At 47.5% G+C, this 19,009-nt stretch overlaps 3 protein-coding genes across 4 annotated transcripts in view; 1 reads left to right on the plus strand and 2 right to left on the minus strand.

Moving 5' to 3' along the window:
• The window catches only part of DLEC1 (DLEC1 cilia and flagella associated protein), a 32,745-nt gene extending 31,230 nt beyond the window's left edge, over positions 1-1,515 (plus strand). Inside the window, 1 exon segment of the mRNA XM_053989976.1 lies at positions 1,397-1,515. Coding sequence (XP_053845951.1) covers positions 1,397-1,505 — 109 coding nt within the window. The 3' untranslated portion in view covers positions 1,506-1,515.
• Positions 188-12,099, minus strand: ACAA1 (acetyl-CoA acyltransferase 1). Its single transcript, XM_053990253.1, has 12 exons — positions 11,914-12,099; positions 11,005-11,098; positions 10,694-10,751; positions 9,791-9,870; positions 9,305-9,347; positions 7,770-7,868; positions 7,285-7,365; positions 5,468-5,658; positions 5,200-5,379; positions 4,395-4,450; positions 3,773-3,918; positions 188-3,480 (listed from the first exon to the last, which is right to left on the minus strand). The coding sequence occupies exons 1-12, from the start codon at positions 12,097-12,099 to the stop codon at positions 3,405-3,407; spliced, it is 1,290 nt and encodes a 429-aa protein (XP_053846228.1). The 3' UTR covers positions 188-3,404.
• Positions 12,100-13,153: 1,054 nt separating this feature from the next.
• The window catches only part of LOC128815543 (mitogen-activated protein kinase kinase kinase 3-like), a 77,136-nt gene continuing 71,280 nt past the window's right edge, over positions 13,154-19,009 (minus strand). For both annotated transcript variants that reach the window (XM_053992358.1, XM_053992350.1), the window contains exons 15-17: positions 18,035-18,164; positions 17,279-17,456; positions 13,154-15,983 (exon numbers count right to left, since the gene is read on the minus strand). In XM_053992358.1, coding sequence (XP_053848333.1) covers positions 15,755-15,983; positions 17,279-17,456; positions 18,035-18,164 — 537 coding nt within the window. In that variant the 3' untranslated portion in view covers positions 13,154-15,754. The remainder of the gene's footprint in view (positions 15,984-17,278; positions 17,457-18,034; positions 18,165-19,009) is intronic.

Below are 19,009 nucleotides of genomic sequence, written 5' to 3' on the forward strand. Positions count from 1 at the left end.
GAACTTTTGCACTGTGAGGGTGGTGAGGCCCTGGCACAGGTTGCCCAGAGAAGCTGTGGTTGCCCCACCTCTGGAATTGTTTAAGGCCAAGCTGGATGAGGCTTTGAGCAACCTGTTCTAGTTGAAGGTTTTCCTGCCCATGAGTTTTGCTGTCTCTTCCAACCCAAAACATTACATGATTCTATGATGACCCAAAGACTTTAATTTCTTTATTCTGATTAGGGAGATGCAACTCACGTTAAAAAAAAAAAAAATCATTTTCCATTACAAAGTATTTTTGGAGGTTATCACGTGATGGCAGCAAATTAAAGTCTATCCTAGTGATTTCAGTGAGCTCTGAAAACTGCTGACAGGGAAATTTCAAGCAAACTGTAGATGAGTTACTGTTATAACTCCCATCTCTTTGGAACACAGTCCAGTGATTTCCATCACTGGAGCCACTGATATTGCAGTGGGATGGAGCCTTGAGCAGCTGCACTAAACTGTCCCTACTTAGAGGAGCATGGTGGACCAGAAGCCTCCCCAGGCTCCTGACTGCCTACATTTTTCTGGAATTCTGCTGAATATGCCTGAAGCACTTATTTTTTTCTGACAAATACACTAATCAGCATGGCTGAAAATGCCTAGAAATACCAGAAAGCAAAGATGTTGCTGTATAGCAACCAGCTCTTCTGTGGGGCTCCATAGGAAGAATTCCCAACACAGCAGAGTGGGATCAGTGTGGCAGTAGGAGATAATTATATGCAAGGTGTGAGGTAATTTAAATAATTCACCTCCCCAGATCAGTGGTCTTTCTGCAGGGGAATTATTTTATGAGAAGCAAAAAACCAAGACTGGCAGAACAGGCATTTGCCTCAGGCCCTTAAAACAGCTGGCACTTGGACACAGAGAAGTCCTTCACAGGAACAATCTCGGGAGCACTGAGTGGCATTAGCCTTGGGCAAATAATGCTCTTCAGCTTGGTGTAAAACTAGAGTTGTTGTAACCTTTTTGATGTTAATTTACAATCTGGACTCTGCTGACTGCCCCTTGTCTCAGGGGAGTGACAGAAACTTTTCCCTTCAAACTTTGTCACAGGGAGGAGTTTTCACATCAAGGCAGTGCAGGTGTTTGCTCCCAGCAGAGATTCATTTCATTTATTCACCTAAACCAGAATTTCCCAAGTAGGATGATATTCTCATTCTTTCACACATCAATCCAATGTCTTCAGGCACAGACCTGAACATTATTTTCAAACACCATATATTGTATCTGTGGAACCAGCCCTGTGGACTTGGCACTTGGCACTGTGCTTGTGACTTGGTGCATTCTTAGGACACCATTTTCCCCTCTTCATCTCATCCCTGAACACAGGACTGCATGTAGCTGTAACTGAACTTTTTGCTGTGCATTTTAGGAGCAACACTGACTATGAAGCTATTGTGACCATTTCTGGAATGCTGGAAGAGAAGCCTTGCAAGCTGCACCTCAGAGGGCGAGGAGTGCACCGTGGGAAGGTGCATTAAGCAGGACAATGTGGGACAAATGTCAAGGTAACAGGCTGGATGCAGATGTGCCATCAGCTGAGCCTGTACTTTCATCTGCTTCTGTTGTTTCTAGTGGGGACTGAAATTTTAGCAGAACGAAAATTTAGGTTATGAGGAAAGAAATTCTCATGGTACTTCAACCAGTCATAATCACACTGTACTGTTCCTTTTATTGCTGTGATAAGCTTAGCTTTAGGCTCAGAACAAGGTTTTAAATTGCAAAGCACCTGTGTAAGTCAGGCCAAAGCCCTCTGCAGAGCCCAGCATGCCTTGAATCACAGCTAAAGACTATTCATACCATAAAGTAGCTTTTGTTTTGCCTCATTTATTTGTTTGACATTAAAATTGACATTGACACATAATAAATTAAGAATTGGTGAATAGGCCAGCATTTCCCAGGCTGTTTTCTCAGTGCCTTACATGAAAAGGGGAAGAGTCAATTTTCCCTGGTCTCCTTGGAAAATTACCAGCCTGTGTGTTTCATCATGCTTGGGCCTTGAGAACGTCCCCCTTCAGCAACAGAGGGAGGAACCCCTCTTCCTTTTCATTCTTTCACCCCACATGGTTCCCATTTACTCTCACTTCTCTTTAAATTATTTTAGTATTATTTTAGCTAAAGGTCGTTGTAATTCCCACTTCTGAGTCTGTTAAATTTTCCACTCCCATTAAATAAAAGGCTTTTGTAAATGGCTCATTATCCCCTCTAAATAATTCAATTTTTTGGCTCTAAGACAGCCTGTGTGATTGCTGGGTGAGACAGGCTACAGCATGGGATTATGAAAATAACAAGAGCTCTAACTCATCATGACCTTCAACTAAAAATCATCATAAAAAGGAAAAAATGTATTGCAAGAACCCAATTGTATTATTAAGTGCAAAAACAAAAGTCAGGACAAAGAACTTCAGTTTGTTACAAGTTCAAAGCAGCAATGAGTAAATTTCTTTTTCTAGCTGAGTTTCAGTGATCTTCCTGTTCAGACAAGAGAAGAAATAAGGGATGACAAAAGACACAGGCTAGCACATGTTTGTATTAGCACTGAAGGACTGAGCTGTCACTGATGTTCATGTAGTGCTTGCAGTAAATGTAATGCTGCTATTTGCTTTATGTTAGGTAAGTAAATATGATTAAGCATAAGATTGTCCTTGGAGTCACACAAACTGATACTCAGACATGTAAAAGAAGGAATGGCCACATCCAAATCCTGGCTTCTAGCAATTCAACAGAACCTTTCCATTCAGGCATTTCCTGTGGAAATTATGTTCCAGTCCTTCCACTTTCCCCTACTGAAAAGAGGCTTGAGAGCAGCTCCACCAGCAGCAAGCTACAGCCCATCCTCCAGTGCAGGGACAATTTCAGACACAGACAACTTCTGCCTGGGCTAGGACAGACACAGTTTAAAGGCAAGGATGTCAAGTCTTTGCTTCAAAACAAGCTGTTTTAAACTTCTTACAAATGGTGAAACCTTTTTAAGGAAATACTGGAAAAGTCTTTTCACGTGGACTGATGTCTTCATTTTGAGTGACTCTTTTTGCCAATTTGTCATACAAAAATACTGTCCCATGAACTATTTCCCTCTGGTAATATTCAGAGAGTAAAGAGATCAATTAAATTAAAAATATTCATTCATAATCACCACACCAGGGGCTGTAGTTGAATTTCAGCTGAGTTAATTTCTTATGTCAGGAAGCCATGTGCCAGTTTTGCATTTCCTCACCTTCTTCACAGAACTGCACCATTAATTCTACTTCACAATTTCTGCCTAAAATTTGTAGCTCTAGTAACAAATCCCAGAACCCACTTGATTTCAGTGGCAATCATTTGCAATGCCTAGGGAAGGCAGAGAGGGAGCTGTGGTGTTGTTCTGTCAGCACTGGCGCTCACTTCCCCGGGTACTCGAACACGGCTGCGGCGCCCATGCCAGTTCCAATGCACATGGACACAACCCCGTATGCTCTGAAACAAAGAACACGTGGAATTAAGGAAAAAGACAGCTCAGGTTTACATCATCCAGGGAAAAAAATGAAGAATACAATCATTTTGAGCTGTCTACTGCTCTCCTGTTTTGCTAGGAGAGCACCAGGGAATTCAGGTTCAAAGCCATCCATGGGATGGAGAAAGCTTAACCCAAAGGGACAGTTACCTCATCCAAGAGATGGAGAAAGCTTAACCCAAACTGGTGACCCCTGAGGCTGTGGGAGCTGCACAGCCAGCAGGTGTGAGGCCAGTACTGATGCTCAGCACTCACCTCTTCCCTCTGCGCTTCAGTTCATTGAGCAAAGTGACGACCTGCCGAGCACCAGTACAGCCCAGAGGGTGTCCCAGTGCTATGGCTCCTCCCAGGGGGTTCACCTTCTCCATGGGAATGCCCAGCTTCTCAACACAGTACACAGCCTGCAAAGACACAGGGAATGATTTCATGGAGATGCTCTTACCTTAGTTCTCAGCTCTCCTCTTCCAGGTCAGAGGCCTGACTACAGCTAGACCATCATTCTCAGGGGAAAGGAGTGGAACTGATCCAAGGCACAGAGAAGTGAGCTAAAACTGTCCAGCTCATCTCAAACTGAGCCCACACACATTCAGACAACCTGACAATAAATCACAGCCCTGGTGAAACAGATGTTGCAAGTTGGTAGGAGAGTACAATAGCCAATTCTTACTTGGTGGACTTTTTTTTTCTAATATTAAGCTGTATAAGCAATGCCCTGGTCATTTTTATTTGAAGGAAAAGGAAAAGAGTCTGCACATGTTATTTACATTTGGCTGAAGATATAATATGTGGAACAAGTTAAAAATCTCAACCTGGAGACCAAGCTCAAACACACTCAGTTGCCAAGCAATGCAGCAACACAAACATGATGCTCACTCACCTGGCTTGCAAAGGCTTCATTAATTTCATATATATCAATGTCATTCAGAGTCAGACCTATGGGCCAGAAAAGTCAGGAGTTAAAAGGAGATATTTTTGCCTCATGACTATATAAAGAGAGTAAGTGCCTGACAGCCTCCCTCTATGAATTCCAGTTCTACTCCATCTAAGAAAGAGGAAGCTCTTTGTGGGGTATCTACACTTGAACAAGTTTATGTACAGCAGTGTCTAAAGACTGCAAAGCGTCACAGTTTGTGGCACTGTGTCACTGAGTCTGACAAGTTTCCTCAGATTAAGTGTGATTTCTCTGCAGAGGGATTAAGGATTGAAGGGTGTTTGGAGAGTGAAAGATAAAGCTACAGGTGAGCATGTAGCCAGGCCAGGCTAAATTAGCTCATCAGCTACAAAAGCTGGTTAACACAATGAGTGTGGTAAAAAACCTAAGATGACAAAATTGTAAAGAGAAAAAAATGTCAAAAACCAAACACAAAACCACCCCCTACACACTGGTCCTAATAAAGAAGGGAAAACACCACTATGTGAACACTGAATCACTTGCCACCTGTCAACTCTTGTTGAGTCTGTGCAGGGATTTACTCCTGAGCTTCTCAAAGGTGAATGAATGACAATTTACACATCAGTACAAGGGGAAAGCACTGCAACAATCTGAGGCAGGACCTCTTTTAAGGTTTCACTCTTTGTGGGGCAAACAGCTGCACATGCTTGAATAATATAACCTTAAATCTCAGTCCAAGGAGTCTGATCTGCTTGTGCCCAGCACTGCCTGAATGACAAGTTGTTCTCACCTGCCTTTTCCACAGCAACAGGGATGGCATAGGCTGGCCCTATGCCCATCACATCAGGTGGAACCCCCACCACAGCAAAGGACCTCAGCACCCCCAGCACCGGCAGTCCCAGCTGTGCTGCCTTGGAGCGTTTTGCCAGGAGAACAGCAGCTGCTCCATCGCTGACCTGGCTGGCATTCCCTGTTGGAAGAGACCTATTAACATGCTTTTTGTTCTAGTAAAGGCAGGTAAACCAGAGGAACAGCACAAACCTAACAGCTGAGCTGACCTGCTGTAGTGCTTCCATCCTCTTTGAAGGCAGGTTTCAGCTTTGCCAAGCCTTCCAGCGTCGTGGAGGGCCTGATCCCTTCATCTTGGTGCACAGTGATAGTTTTTTTGTTGCCCTCATTATCTGCAACAGTGGTCTTCACTGGAACAATCTCTGTTTTAAACAGCCCCATCTGCTGAGCTTTTGCTGCTCTGGTAAGAAAAGAGTATGAAAGGTTAAAATATTTTGGAGGTGAAATGCAGGAAAACTGAAGTGAAGGAAAGCAGTTAGACAGAGAATGAACTAAGGTGGGATTTGGAACATCATCGCTGAGTGGTGGTCAAGACAACAGGCAAAATCTTATTTCCATTCATGGAAAGACAAACTTTTTACTTCTATATCAACAGTATGGGCATTGTCCCCAAATCTGGGTCACAGGATCACTCATTTCAGAGCAATATCCCCATTCTGTTCCCATCAACACCTCTGTGCCTGACTGACCACCACCAGCCCCCAACATGAAGTTTTATTTTTTTCAGGGGTACAGCCACATCACAACTGTAAGAGAATAAATGAACCCTGAACTATCAGCAGTCAACACCTGTCATAACCAAGCAGAACACAATTAACTAAACCAGAATTAGCTCAAGCCAAGTAGATTTAATCTTTCCTATCAGCAAGATATTTTAAAAGCCTTTAAAGCAGAGCTTATTTAGATTTAACTTCCAGAGGTAAATCCTTCACAGAGAATACAATCTGGAGACTAAAAGCTGTTTCATCACTTTGCACTTTTATCCATAAAATGAAAATATTCAATGCTTCCAGGTAAGCGAGAATTGGAGCAAAGTGCTGAAGGACAGGTCAGTACCTGCACAGATATCCTGATATCCTGAGACCAAGGCCAGAAAGTCACCCCTTGCCTCATGTGAGTGTGAGGATCACATTCACATACCCTTTTGGTTATCAGTTCCATGGCAGTGAGAAAGGCTGGCATGCCAATTTCCCTGAGCAGCAGGGCCGGAATTTAAAGGTTAACTACCCTGTGCAGTGGCTTCCTGTGTTAGATAAATAACTGGACCAGGCTGATGTTTAAACAGAGCTCTGAAAGCAAGTTTAACTCTTTGATGGCAGAACCTTTACCCTATGACCTGCCACTGCTCTGGCAGCACAGCCCCATGGATTCTGGGGTCAGTTGATTTTGGCAGTGATTTAACCCAAGAGGAAGGTTATCAGAGGTAGGACTGGACTCACTCAGAGCCAAACACCTGCAGCGAGGACAAGCCACTCTTCTCACAAGCTCAGCAGTTCTCTACCAACAGCCACACTCCACTATTCCCTCATGGGAAAGGCTCCTGCTGCTGCTGCTCCCACGTTCAGGTTCCAGTGATCCTGAGCCAAAGCCACTATGAAAATACCTCACCAGGCACTCGTTCCAGAAACCTCCCTGAGGTTCTGTCACAGAAACACAGAATGGTTTGGGTTGGAAGGGACCTTAAAGATCATCCAGTTCCACCCCCATTGCCATGGGCAGGGACCTCTGGATGCTGGAACAAGCAGGGCACTCACTGTTCAGGGTCTGTGTGCCCAGTGATACTTGTGTGAGATCAGTCACACAATCCCAGTACAGCTCTGGACTCCAGTTCCCCCATCATGCACAACCCTGCACAGGCACTGCATTTTGGTCTGACCCCCTCAAGCTTCTCTGCTCACTATTAAGGACTGGAAGGCAACACAAAGGCTGCACTTGACCAGGAAGTAGCAGTGTGTTTTCTAGCTTTTCTTATTTCTTAACTAGAAGGTTAAAAACCCCAATAAAAGTAACAAAAAAAAGCATTTACTTTTGTTGGGAAGCCAAGGCAAAGGCATCTTGCTTCTTCCGGGAAACTCCAAACTTCTCTGCCACATTTTCTGAGGTTATTCTGGGGAAAAAAACATCACAGAGTTAATCCAAGGACACATCTAATGGAGCTGCAGTTGGCTTCTACTAAGATCACATGAGATATAAGCAATAGCTTTAGTTTGAAAGCCAACTGCTGCCTTCTCAACTTAGAACTGCTGGCAGAAGCTAATCCTGAATCAAATCTAGGACCAGAACAAGGCTCAAATCCGTTCTCCTTGCTCAACAAGCCATTGATCTTAAGACAAGAAAACCTTTGATCAGAGTTGTTGATTTCCCCCCATTTCACGTCATTCATCTTCCACCACAGCCAAGGATGCCAATAGACACAGCTCCAAGCTCACCACATTCAGGCTGATTTGTAACTATGGTCACTGAGGAGAGTATCTATGAAACCCTTGAACTGTGGGAAGGGGAAACACTTACCCCATAGGAATAAGGCAATCTCGAGCTTTGGGGTTATCCATCATGTTGGAACTGATATCACCAGGGTTATTTGCACTTCTGAGGGACATTGTTTCCACTCTAAACACAAGAAAAATTTGAATTGCTCCATTAAGACTGATCAAAACTCAGTATCCTGACAACATGCTTTCTCATTTTCCCACAGAAACACAGCTGCTAATTAGGAACTGGCTGAGGCAGAAGCTCTTTAATCATCAGTTTAAGAATTATTATGAAATGAAAACAGATTGTGAGATTCAATTGGTTCTTGCTTCACTAGAACAGGGTACCAATGTCAGCAGTTAATTTATTGTGTTTCCACAGGTAGGAAGGAATTGCTATGATTCTGGCACATTTGTCCTCAAACATAATGAGGTTCAAGGACTGGGGTTTTCAGTGAGATTGCCAACAGACATAAAAATACCACTCAGACCTTAAGAACAGGTTGGCAGTAGAAAAAGAAGTATTGAGCAAACCATGGCAAAAAGATTTCAGTGAGTTGCACCATTTGTGTTTCGCAATACAAAGAATTTCAGACATGGATCCCACAGGGTGCAATCTTTGACCCGCAAATGAATTAACACATTGAAGATACTCAAATTTTTTGCAGAAATACAAAGCCATGAGCTTTTGTAAGGTCAATCTAGATTATGAAGCCTACAATGGGTTTGAATTCTACTCTGCACCACACAAATACCTTCATGAAGAATATGTAACAAAGAAACTACTCCTGGAAAATGAAAGGCATGCAGAAAGTAAGGCAGCTGGTAGTAAGTGCTATCAGCAATTTAAACCAGCTCTGAGATGGGACACTCCATCATTGACTTCAGCTGCATCTGCTCCTGAAGGAAGGCACAGGACTGGGTTTTAAGTAAGTGAAACCCCAGCTACTGTCTTTTGTGTTTGAATCCAGGGTTTCTCCACTCTGGAAGAGTAAGACTTAGGATAAACCCAGCTCCCAAAAGCTATTTGTAACTTCTGGATTGTATGTCTTCTGCAGGGCAGAGGCCAGACAGCTTCCCACAGCAAAACCCAGTGGCTGGCACACCCAGGGATGCAAAGCCTGTCAGTCCCTTTAAGCACAACATCTTGGTGGACATTACTGTGTGTAGTAATAATTAATGAGAGATTAGAGTCACCAAGCTATAAAGAAGACAAACCCAGTATTTTGGCCCCAGGATTACTGAATAGGTTTTTTTTCACTCCTTCTTCTGAAGTCAATGTGTATGTGGTCACTAGTATTTCCCCAAAACCAACCTAATGTTTACATAATCCTCCAAAAAATAAACACTGCTTCTGATGTTAGGACTGAAGCACACAGAACAGATCCTGTAAATCTGCAGAACACTCATTAGCACACATAGAACATTAATTTCTTCATCCAAGAGAGCTGCTGGTCTTTCAAGGGGCTAGTTAATTGGAGATTAGCTAAAAAGCTAATTATGGCAGGCTACTGCACAGGGACAGAGCGTTACCTTCAGGAAGCCTAAGCAAGCACTATGAAAATACTTCCTTACCCACAGGCCAAGCCAATGTCATACGATCCATTTCGGATGCCACCTGTAACAGCAGTGCATAAATATTCTTACTGTCATCAGGAGCAAAAGCATTTCCAGCCCAGCTGCAGTTTCCAAACACCTGAGCACCCAGTACAGCCAAATGGGCATTTCCTCACCCTCCTGCTTGCCAGAGGGAGAGCCAGGCCAAGGAGCTGATGGGGCTGAAGGCTAATGTGGGGCCAGAGAAAACTGGAAGAGCCCTTTTGGAAGCTGCCTGATATGGAGGTGATGGTGGAACTTATTCCCAGAAAACCAAGTTACTTCTCTAGGGATAAACTCGGCCACTCAAGGATATAAAAGTATTTCGCTAACACCACACTGCAAATTCCCTACAGCACAAGACATTATCACTGTTTTACTGCTCAGAGGGACTGGAGGACAGGAGGATTGAGCCCTTGGGGTGGGACAGGCATCAACTCTGATGCCAGTGCCCACAACACCTACCAGCTATGTTGATAATGGCCTGCAGCCCTGAGGAGCACTGCCGGTTCACACTGGAGCACGGCACCGTCTCTGGAATGCCACTGGAAAACAAGGGAATGTTGGCAAAAACTCAGTGATAAAAACCAACAACAACCCAAAGCTCTAAAGAGTGCATGAATCCACCTGATTAAACTTTAACCCTCAAGTTCCAGGCAGATCCCTTTATCCATTTCTTGGTCTATTTGGTCCAACACCAAGGGAAAGCAAAGTTCAAAGATAATTTCTTCACTTCATTTGCAAATAGCTCCAAGTGCTGTTTCCCCATGGGTCTGTCTTCAGAAGGTGCTCTGTAAGCAAGATCCTGCCCTAGAGATCCCGAGCTCTGACCCAGGCCAGAAACCCTAAAAAGCTCTGTAATATTAATAATTCTGAAAGGCTGTGCCTGCACCTCTCTAAAGTGGTAATTGTGCAGTGATTGACAGAAGCAAACAATGGCCACAGAAACTGACTGAAGTATTTGTAATCTGGGATCCAGCAAAAATATCTGGAATCTGGGATCCAGCTCAGTATGAGCCATTGAGCAACACTGAGCAATGACAGAAAAATCTGAGCCCATCCATGGTTTTGGGACCAGACACAGCAGAGAGAGGTGCAGCCTCAGACAGTGCAGCTGGGAGCCCACAGAACATCATGTCTCTTTCAGAGGCCCAACACAGGCAGCACAAACAGATTACACAGCTTCACCTGCCTCCCTGCCTCTTTGCCATCAGTGTTCTCTGAGTGCTTGATCAAAGTCCAGTTTCTAGGCAAAAGGTGACTTGCTGTAATTCCTGGGACTGCAAGAGCCTCACTGCAATCTCTGACCCTGTGCTACTCTATGGCCCAAGGAGGAGAGGCAGAACCTCAGTCTAGCTGAGAGCTTACCTTAGAAACTGTGCAACTCTCGCGATCAAAGCACCAGCTCCAGGCTGCAGCACATTCCCTGAGTGCAAAGACACAATTCCAGTCAACTGGCTGCACTCCCCTCACAGGCCTGGAAGGGATGTTCCCATCACCACAGCTCTGTACTGCCCAGCACCATGTCAGAGCCCCACCACCAACAGGACAGGCGTGAAAACCTAATGCCACACACTAACCCATTCCAGCCCCATGAGACCTGTGAGTACCCACACGGGGAGCCTGTCCCACAGAGCTGTCCAGACCAGGAGTTTCACCAGGCAGAGGCTGTCACTCACCCACACAGATGTCTCCCAGCACCTCAGGACGGAGGTTGACATCCTGAAGGACAGCTGTCATCACGGCAGCCAGCAGCTCATCAGGTGTCGTGTCCTAAAAGCACAGGGGATCAGCACCACCACTGAACACCAGTAAGTGCCCTGTCACCAGCTGAGCCTCAGACCACTTCAGAGGGCTGGCCAGTGGTGCTAAGACAGCTTTACTCCGCTTCTCAGCTCACTGTGGTTGTTGTTTTCCTACCACAGCAGAATTATCTGCATGTTTTTAGCCCAGGTTTCCTTCAGGTACTGCAGCACACATGCTGCTTTCTCACCTTCCTTGGATTTATAGGAGCATGCTCTGCAGGGTCTTCAAAATCACACAGCTACAGAGATTTATGTGACAAGACCCAGCAAATGGAGCCCCTCCATTTATTTTGTGAAAGGAACGGGTGACCCTGTCCCACCTCAGCTGGTGGGAAGCACCGCCAGCATGAGGAGACCAGTTTGGAAGGATGACAAGGAACGAGCACCCTTTGGGGTCATCCTGGCACCGTGTTCTTTCCCAGGACTCTGTGGATGCCACCCGGGGAGAAGCAGGTTCCAGAAGGGTGGCAGGTCCGTGCCAAGCTGTGCAGGTGAGGGACACGCCGCGGCCGCTCCGTGTGGCAGGGCAGGTGACAGCGAACTGTGATCGCTCCCCGGGCTGCCAGGGCGGCTGGGGACACAATGCCCGACTCCTTCGGGGGATGCCACAGGCGCTGCCACCCCCAGCATTACAACCATCATACAGCGCTGGCATTTAGACTCTTCCAGAGCACAGCGGTGATGTCTGGGGGTCAAGCAGGGGTCCAGCACCCAGGCGCGCCAAGGAGGGGAGGCGAAGAAGGGGATGCCCAGCACCGGCGGGCACGATCCCCCGGGCCGTACCTTGAAGCCGCCGCGGCGGGCGCGGCCGATGGCGGTCCTGCGGCCGTGCACCACCACCACATCGTCGGGGCTGCTGGCCCGCGGGGGGCCCCCGGCGCAGGGCACGGCCCTGGGCGCGGCCCCCGGGCCCGGCGCGGCCCCGGCCAAGTGCCCCAGCACCAGCTGCGCCCGCCGCGCCGCCGCCATCTTGTCACAGCAGCGGCTCGCTCCTTTGCATGAGCCCGCCCCCTCATTTGCATACAGCGTAGTGGTATGGGCTTTGTTCTAATTTACATCTCCCCGCCCATCTCATTTACATAGCTCCGCCCCTGGGTTAAACCGCGCTCCGTCCCCGAAGCCAACAGACCAAGATAAACAAAAAATAAAAAGGGGCAAAAGAAAAAGGGGCAAAGAAAGGAAAAAAGGAGGGGGAAAAGGGAAGGAAAAAAAAAAAAAGGAAACAAGAAAAACGGGGGGGTGGGGGAATGAGGGGGAAAAAAGTGGAGAAAAAAGAAGCAAAAAAAGAAAAAAAAAGGAAAACGGAAAAAAAAGGTAGGAAAAAGGAAGAAAAAGGAGGAAAAAAGGAGGAAAAGGGGAAAAAAAAGGAGGAAAAGAGGAAAAATAAAAAAGGAGGGAAAAGGCAGAAAAGGGGGAAAGGGGGGAAAAGGAATAGGGCAGAGAAAACATGGGAATGAGGGGAGGAGTGGGAAAATTAAGATGAAATAGAAATAAAGAAAAATACTCAAAAATTTAAAATAAAAATAAATAAATTTAAAATAAATGAAAATTAAGTTTAGAAGCACAAAATCCTGTGTATTGGCAGTGCAAGGTGGGATGTCAGGACGAAAGGACACACAGAACCATCGGCTCAGAGAGCTGCACAGATCCACCTGTTCCAGAAAAACCCAGGAACCACCCAATGTTTGTCACTCTCCGCCTCCACTGCCCCCGGGATGGTCACACCAGTGCCCCCTGTGCCCCCCACCCATGCTGGGACCTGCCTTGTTGGGAAGGGGCTGTACTGGTGAGCAGGGCACAAGCATGAGTCATTAAGGTTAGAAAAAACCTCCAGGATCATCGAATCCAACCATGTTCATCACCAAACCACATCCACACTTCCAGGGATGGTGATTCCAGCACTCTCCTGGACAGCCTGTTCCCATGTCCTGCCCCAGTCCACCCCCCCAAAAGGAATTAATTTCTCCACGCAGGGAAAGCCGCAGGGCCCGCTACGGGCAAAATAAAACAAAAACAAACCAAACCAAACAGAAAATGACTTTACATGGTAGAATAATTCCATTTGCTTTTCCTAGTTCCATTCTGTACATCAGAACACTGCAAGGGTTTTACAAACCAGAAAGGCAAAGGCACCTGAGGAGTGTCTCACACTCACACTCGCACACACACTCACACTCACACGAGCCACATCCATCCATGGGAGGATTTAGGTGGTCTGAGGGCTCTGGGAGCATTTTGGGGCAGCCAGGAGCCCCCTTTGGCTCTCAAATCTTTGGAAAGAAGGGAAACACCCTCCCACCACTGAAGGGCTGAGAAAACCCAAACCAAACATTTAATTAAAGAAGAGAAAACAGCTTAAAAATGGTTTTGATTTTTTTTTTTTTTTTTTAGCTTTGGTGAACACACACTTTGTTACCTTCTTCTTCCAAACCCATTCCCAGACAATGCTGATTTTTTTTTTTCCCTTGTGTTTGTTTCCATCCATCCCATATTACTGACCAGACTGGTGTATTTGGTCCTATTCACAGAATAAAATTCTTCATTCCCCTCAGCAAAAGGAGACTTTTCCCCCTCCCCCTGGGGAGCTGCCCATCACCCCCATGGCTGACTGACACAGCCCCTGGTGCTGCTCCAGCATTGCCCCCCAGCTTCCCTGGAAACTGGCCTGGAATAAATGGCCTCGATAGCTTTCAGACAGATTTATAGGCAATTCTTTTAGGTATTTCTTTTAATTTGCCCTAATACTCAGTGTTTCATTTTTAAAAACTGAAATAATTCTCAAAATCATAAAATCTTTGAATGGTTTGGGTTGGAAAGGACCTTAGAGCTCATCTCATTCCAGCCCCTTGCCCTGGGGCAGGGACACTTTTTCACTAGACCAGTTGCTCCAAGCCATATCCCACCCTGAGCCTGAATGTTTCCAGAAATGGGACATCCACAGCTACACTGGGCAACCTCCTAAACCCTGCTTCTCTGTTCAGAGCTGAGGACATGGACATGCTCTCACCACCACACCAGCGATGCAAAGTCTTGATCTCTTCCACGTGAAGAATTCAAGGATGTGTTCACACAAACAACCAATTTGTCACTTTCCTCTTAAGTCTAAGTGACACTTTCATTTTCGCTGAGAACCAGCATTAAAATAATCCTGTGTCTGCCACACTGGCCTGAGGATGGAGCCCCTCGTAACTGCTTTTTGGACCCTTTGCTGAGTCAGTGGAAACAGCTAATGCAGCAGAGAAGGGGGAGATGGGATGGTGCAATTAATTTATCCCAAACACATCAAGATCTGATTGATTAATTAATTAACTAGCTTCCAGGGACTCTGTGTGTGCTTCCTGCCCAGGCTTCCCAGCTTCTCTAGTGCTGGTCAGAGGCTGTAGCCCAGCTCTGCTTTTGACTGGCCCATTTTCTCATACAACTTCAAACCTACTGCAGGAAGGAATCTGCTTCCAGCTGCCCTCCACTGCTGCAGCTTCACTTTCCCAGTCTGAGGCTCCATTGTCCTGCAGCTGCTCCCTTGGGCACCACCATGGAAGTGATGCTCCCCTTCCCTGTACCCGGGGATGGTCCACAAGGCACAGAGGAGGAGGTGCCCAGAGGAGGATGCACCCAGATTCACAGGCATCACTCCTCTCTGCCTAATTTTAGGCTCTCTCTTGGGTTTTAGAGATCCGCTGGGCCCTCCCTGCAGCTCCACTTCCAGAACACGATGGCATCCCTCCAGCCCCAGAGCAGCAGCACGGGCACGGCTCAGCAGAACTGTGGCTGTGAGCACAGCCGTCCTTGCTGAGATTCCCTTCGACTCCCACCTGAATCCTGACGGCTCCCAGCACAATCTGGCTGCTGCTCAGCCCTGCCCACCACAGCATTTAAACACCACCACCATCATTTACCCATCCCTCAGCCCATGGCAGGGGTCCTGGGCATCCGTCCGCGGGTGTACCCGGCAGAGACCTCCTGCACCCCGAGAAGACCCCCTGGTTCCCAGACTCACACACGCACACACACACACGCGCCAAGGCAAAGTCAACACGGCTGCTGCATCCTCACACCAGATCCGAGCCGAGCATCACTCCTTGATTGTAACCGCGTAAGGCACAGGACAGTGTGAAACGCCGCCCCGCCGGAGCCGCCGGCTGCTCCCGCGGGGTCGGTCCCCTTGTGAACGGGGACGCCCAGGTCCCCCCGACTCTGCGGTCTGAGGATCATCTCCTCCGGCTTGGCTGAAGGCCCTGTCTGTTCATCTGCGAAAGGTGGTGATGGCCACTGAGCATCCGATTCCCCCTCCGGTCCTGGGGATGCCGCCAGCACCGCCGCCGTGCTGGGGGGACATTTCCCGCTTGCCGGGGGGACGTTTCCTGCTTGCCACACTTCCCCCAAGAGAGCAGTTACTTGGCGAGGGGGAATGACCCCGGTACCGCTGGCAGCAGGGAGGTTACGTGGTCCAGCACCCGCACAGGCCGGGAAATCCCTCGCTCTGAATTCCCGACGGTCCCGAGCGCAGCTCGAAAATCCAACGGCGCGGCGGGGCCGAGGCAGCAGCGAGCGAGAAGGGACTGTCAGGACAGCCCCGGGTGAGGTCCGACCTCCCGCCGGCGCTTCCCATCCCCGCTGCCGGCGCTCAGAGCCCGCAGTTGACAAAAGGGTGTCTCAGCAGGTCCTCGGCCGTCGGCCTCCGCTTCTCCTCCACGAAGATCTGCTTGAGGAAGTTGCGGCAGGAGCTGGAGACGCCGTCGGGGAGCTGGGGGTTGGTCGGCTGCGTGGCGATTTTAAAAATTGCCGCCATGGCCTCGAACTCTGCCCAGGGCGGCTTCTCCGTTAGCATCTCCACCACGGTGCAGGCCACGCTCCTGCAACAACGCCGAGCACAGGGTGAGGGACCGCGGCGGCGGCCCCGCAGCTCTGGGATTGCACCTGCCTAAAGGGAACTGTGCAGGGAGCAAGCCTGGGGGAGGTGGGCACAAACCCCTGGAATGTCTGGTCCCCTGAAGCTCCCTGGTCACACAGATCCTTGGCACTCAACTTTCTACTCCCACAGCAGGAATGAATACATGAGCCCTGCCTTAAAGCTGGTGGCTTTTCTGCCCACTTTAACTGGCAGGTACAATGTTTCATAAAAGCTGAGGGAAACACTAAGTTAACTGGTAGATACTAAGTCTCATAAAAGCTCACTGGAGCATTCCCTGAAGGGAAACCCATGCACAGCTTCAGACAGCACAGTTTCAGCAATGGCATGTAGTTCCCAGGGAAGCTGAGCCAGAATGAAACATATTTGCCTACATCCAGCTTCATCTCTGAGGTGTGCCTGAGAGGGAGCAGGTGGGATGAGCAGCAAAGAGCCTGAGAGGTTTCCCTCGGTTTGCTCAAGAATCCTGGTCTCAGCAGAGATACTCTGCCACCTCTATTCATGAATGATCCTAAAAAAATTAAACTTATCCTATTGATCCTAAAAAAATTTAAAAATTAAGCATTTGCCTCCCATCAGCCAGTGCAGGGTACCTGGACCCCTGCTAAGGACTTTCTAGGTTTTCCCACCCAATTAGGTTTCTCTCAGAAGAATTATTTTTTGTTGGCTCTTGCTTGGGCACCCAACAGAAAGCACACTGGGAAGACATTGCTTCCTCCTCATATACTGGGAAGATTAGTAGTGCCATCCCAACTCCTCCAGGTTCTGTCATCCTCCACAGGATGATGTTCACAAGCAACCAATGATTTTGGTTGTCTTCGTGCCTGAGCCACATGCAAATATGCAGTAGTAGATTTGGGAAGACCATGAAGATCCCCTGAGCCGGGCTTAGTGAACCCAAAATCAGGGCCACCAAAACTCAAAAGGTCTTTTAGTGAGCTTTGTTATCAACCTGTTTTCCAGAATCAAAACACAGTTAGGGGGATGAGCTGGATGTGAGACTCACACAAGACAAAAGTTTCTAAAAGCAAGTTGTGATTCTGAGTGCTCCTGTTCTGGGAATGGAGCTACAACAGATTTCCTCTAGATATCTGGACAGTTGATCCTAAAATGTATCTCCTATTTTCCATCCTTTGCATTGCTTCCAGCTACTAGCTATACCTGTTGCTCCCATTACAGCTTCCCAAAAGGATTGTTTGATTTAATTAGCAATGGTGGGGTTTTTACTGCTTTCCTTACCACACATCAGCTTTCCTTCCATAGCCCTCTCCACTGATAACCTCTGGGCTCATCCAGTACGGTGTTCCCGTGACAGATTTAATCCCAGTCCCAGACATGCAGATGGTCTGGATGCGTTTGCTGGCCCCAAAATCTCCAAGTTTCACATTTCCAGCAGAATCTCTCAGAATATTGGCACCTGGGGTGAGAAGCAAAGACAAGACCCCCAAGAAATGAAGCAGGAACCTGAAGTGGCTACAGTGAGGAGAGCAGGAAGGGCACAGGCAGAGAGCCAGGCAGGAGGGAGCTCAAAGGGCTGTGGTGGGGTTGGACTCAGCATCATTTCAAATCCTTCTATCCTAAGGCAGCTGCTCTCCAAGAGGGGTGACTCCCACCAGCATCCCCTCATTCAGCAGGTTTCCCAAAAATGAGCAGTGCATGGGGGCCAACAGATTATCCTGCCCACCCACAGACAGCAGAAAGCAGCATCAGACCTCTCCAAATGCCAGAGCCTCTCAGTTCTTGGCTATGTTACACCAGATTTTCAGACATGTAAGGGCACTCAACAATAATCCCTTGAGACAGAAAACAGCCCAAGTTTTTGTTTCAGCTGCTTTCTCAAGATTTTCATGGTTCAATCTGGTGAAGGGCAGGGGCAAAAATACTTCAAAGAGCAGATCCCAGCACTATGGTGTGCACAAGGATTTGCACTGGGGCAGGGGGAGGCTGGGCTGAACAAACCCAAGCAAGCAAGAAGCCTCTCTATTATGCACTCACCTTTAATATCCCTGTGGACAATCATATTGCTGTGTAGGTAGAAGACCCCCTGCAGGATCTGCCTGGTGTACTTCCGTGTGACATTCTCGGTCAGAGCACCGTAGGCTTTTAGCTGGTCCTTTATTGAGCCCTGTTGCAAAGAAACAACGCACACCAACCCTAAGGACCAGAGAAACCATCACATCACAGCAACTTCTTAAACCTTCCTGACCACTCTGTCTTCCAACTCAAAAAAAAAAAAAAAAAACCCAAACCCTATTAGTAGAAACAGCAGAAATCCACTAAGTGGGGAAGAGAGCAAAGACTTGTCCTTGTGTCCCAGATCCCTGGGGAGATGAGGTGTGGTTTGCTGCCTGGCACAGCTTCCTCCTGCCAACACCACAGACCTTTTTCCCCCTCTAGTGGCTGCAGGGGGGTCACTGACAGCTCACTGAGAAGGAGCAAACTGAAGAGGAATTACAACTCAAATGAGAAGATCAACTCGATTAATTAGATTCATAGAATCTTTAAGGTTGGAAAAAACCTCTGACACCATCCATTCCAACCGTTAACCCAGCAGTGCCAGGTCCACCACTAAACCACGTGTTCTTTTGAGCATTTCCAATGATTGGTGATTCCACCACTTCCCTGGGCAGCCTATTCTGATGCTTGACAACCCTTTCAGCGAAGAAATTGTTCCTAACACCCAGTCTAAATTTCTGCTGGTGCAACTTGAGGCCATGTCCTATTTTCCTTTCACTTACCTGTGAGAAAAGAGCAACTCCTACCTGTCTACAATCCCCTTTGAGGGAGTTGTAGAGAGCCAGTTCTTTAGGGTCAAGATAATGAGTCAGTCTTTGAAATCCTCCTCCCAAAACTTTGCACAGCAAGGAACACCCACAGCCATGAGGGACAACCAGCTCCAAAGGAGACTGCACCAAGACCACCCAGAGTAGATAATTTGCAAGTCCTTGAATTTCTTGCCCAGGCATGCAG

The sequence above is a fragment of the Vidua macroura genome, chromosome 1, assembly GCF_024509145.1.
Source record: "Vidua macroura isolate BioBank_ID:100142 chromosome 1, ASM2450914v1, whole genome shotgun sequence".
Classification (NCBI taxonomy): domain Eukaryota; kingdom Metazoa; phylum Chordata; class Aves; order Passeriformes; family Viduidae; genus Vidua; species Vidua macroura.

Coding starts and splice junctions, on each gene's coding strand:
- ACAA1 (XM_053990253.1), bottom strand. CDS start 12,099: ATGGCGGCGGCGCGGCGGGCGCAGCTGGTGCTGGGGCACTTGGCCGGG. Junction 5,659..7,284: donor GCCTTGGCTTCCCAACAAAA/GTAAATGCTTTT, acceptor TTTTCTTACCAG/AGCAGCAAAAGCTCAGCAGA. Junction 4,451..5,199: donor TGTTGCTGTGGAAAAGGCAG/GTGAGAACAACT, acceptor TCTGGCCCATAG/GTCTGACTCTGAATGACATT.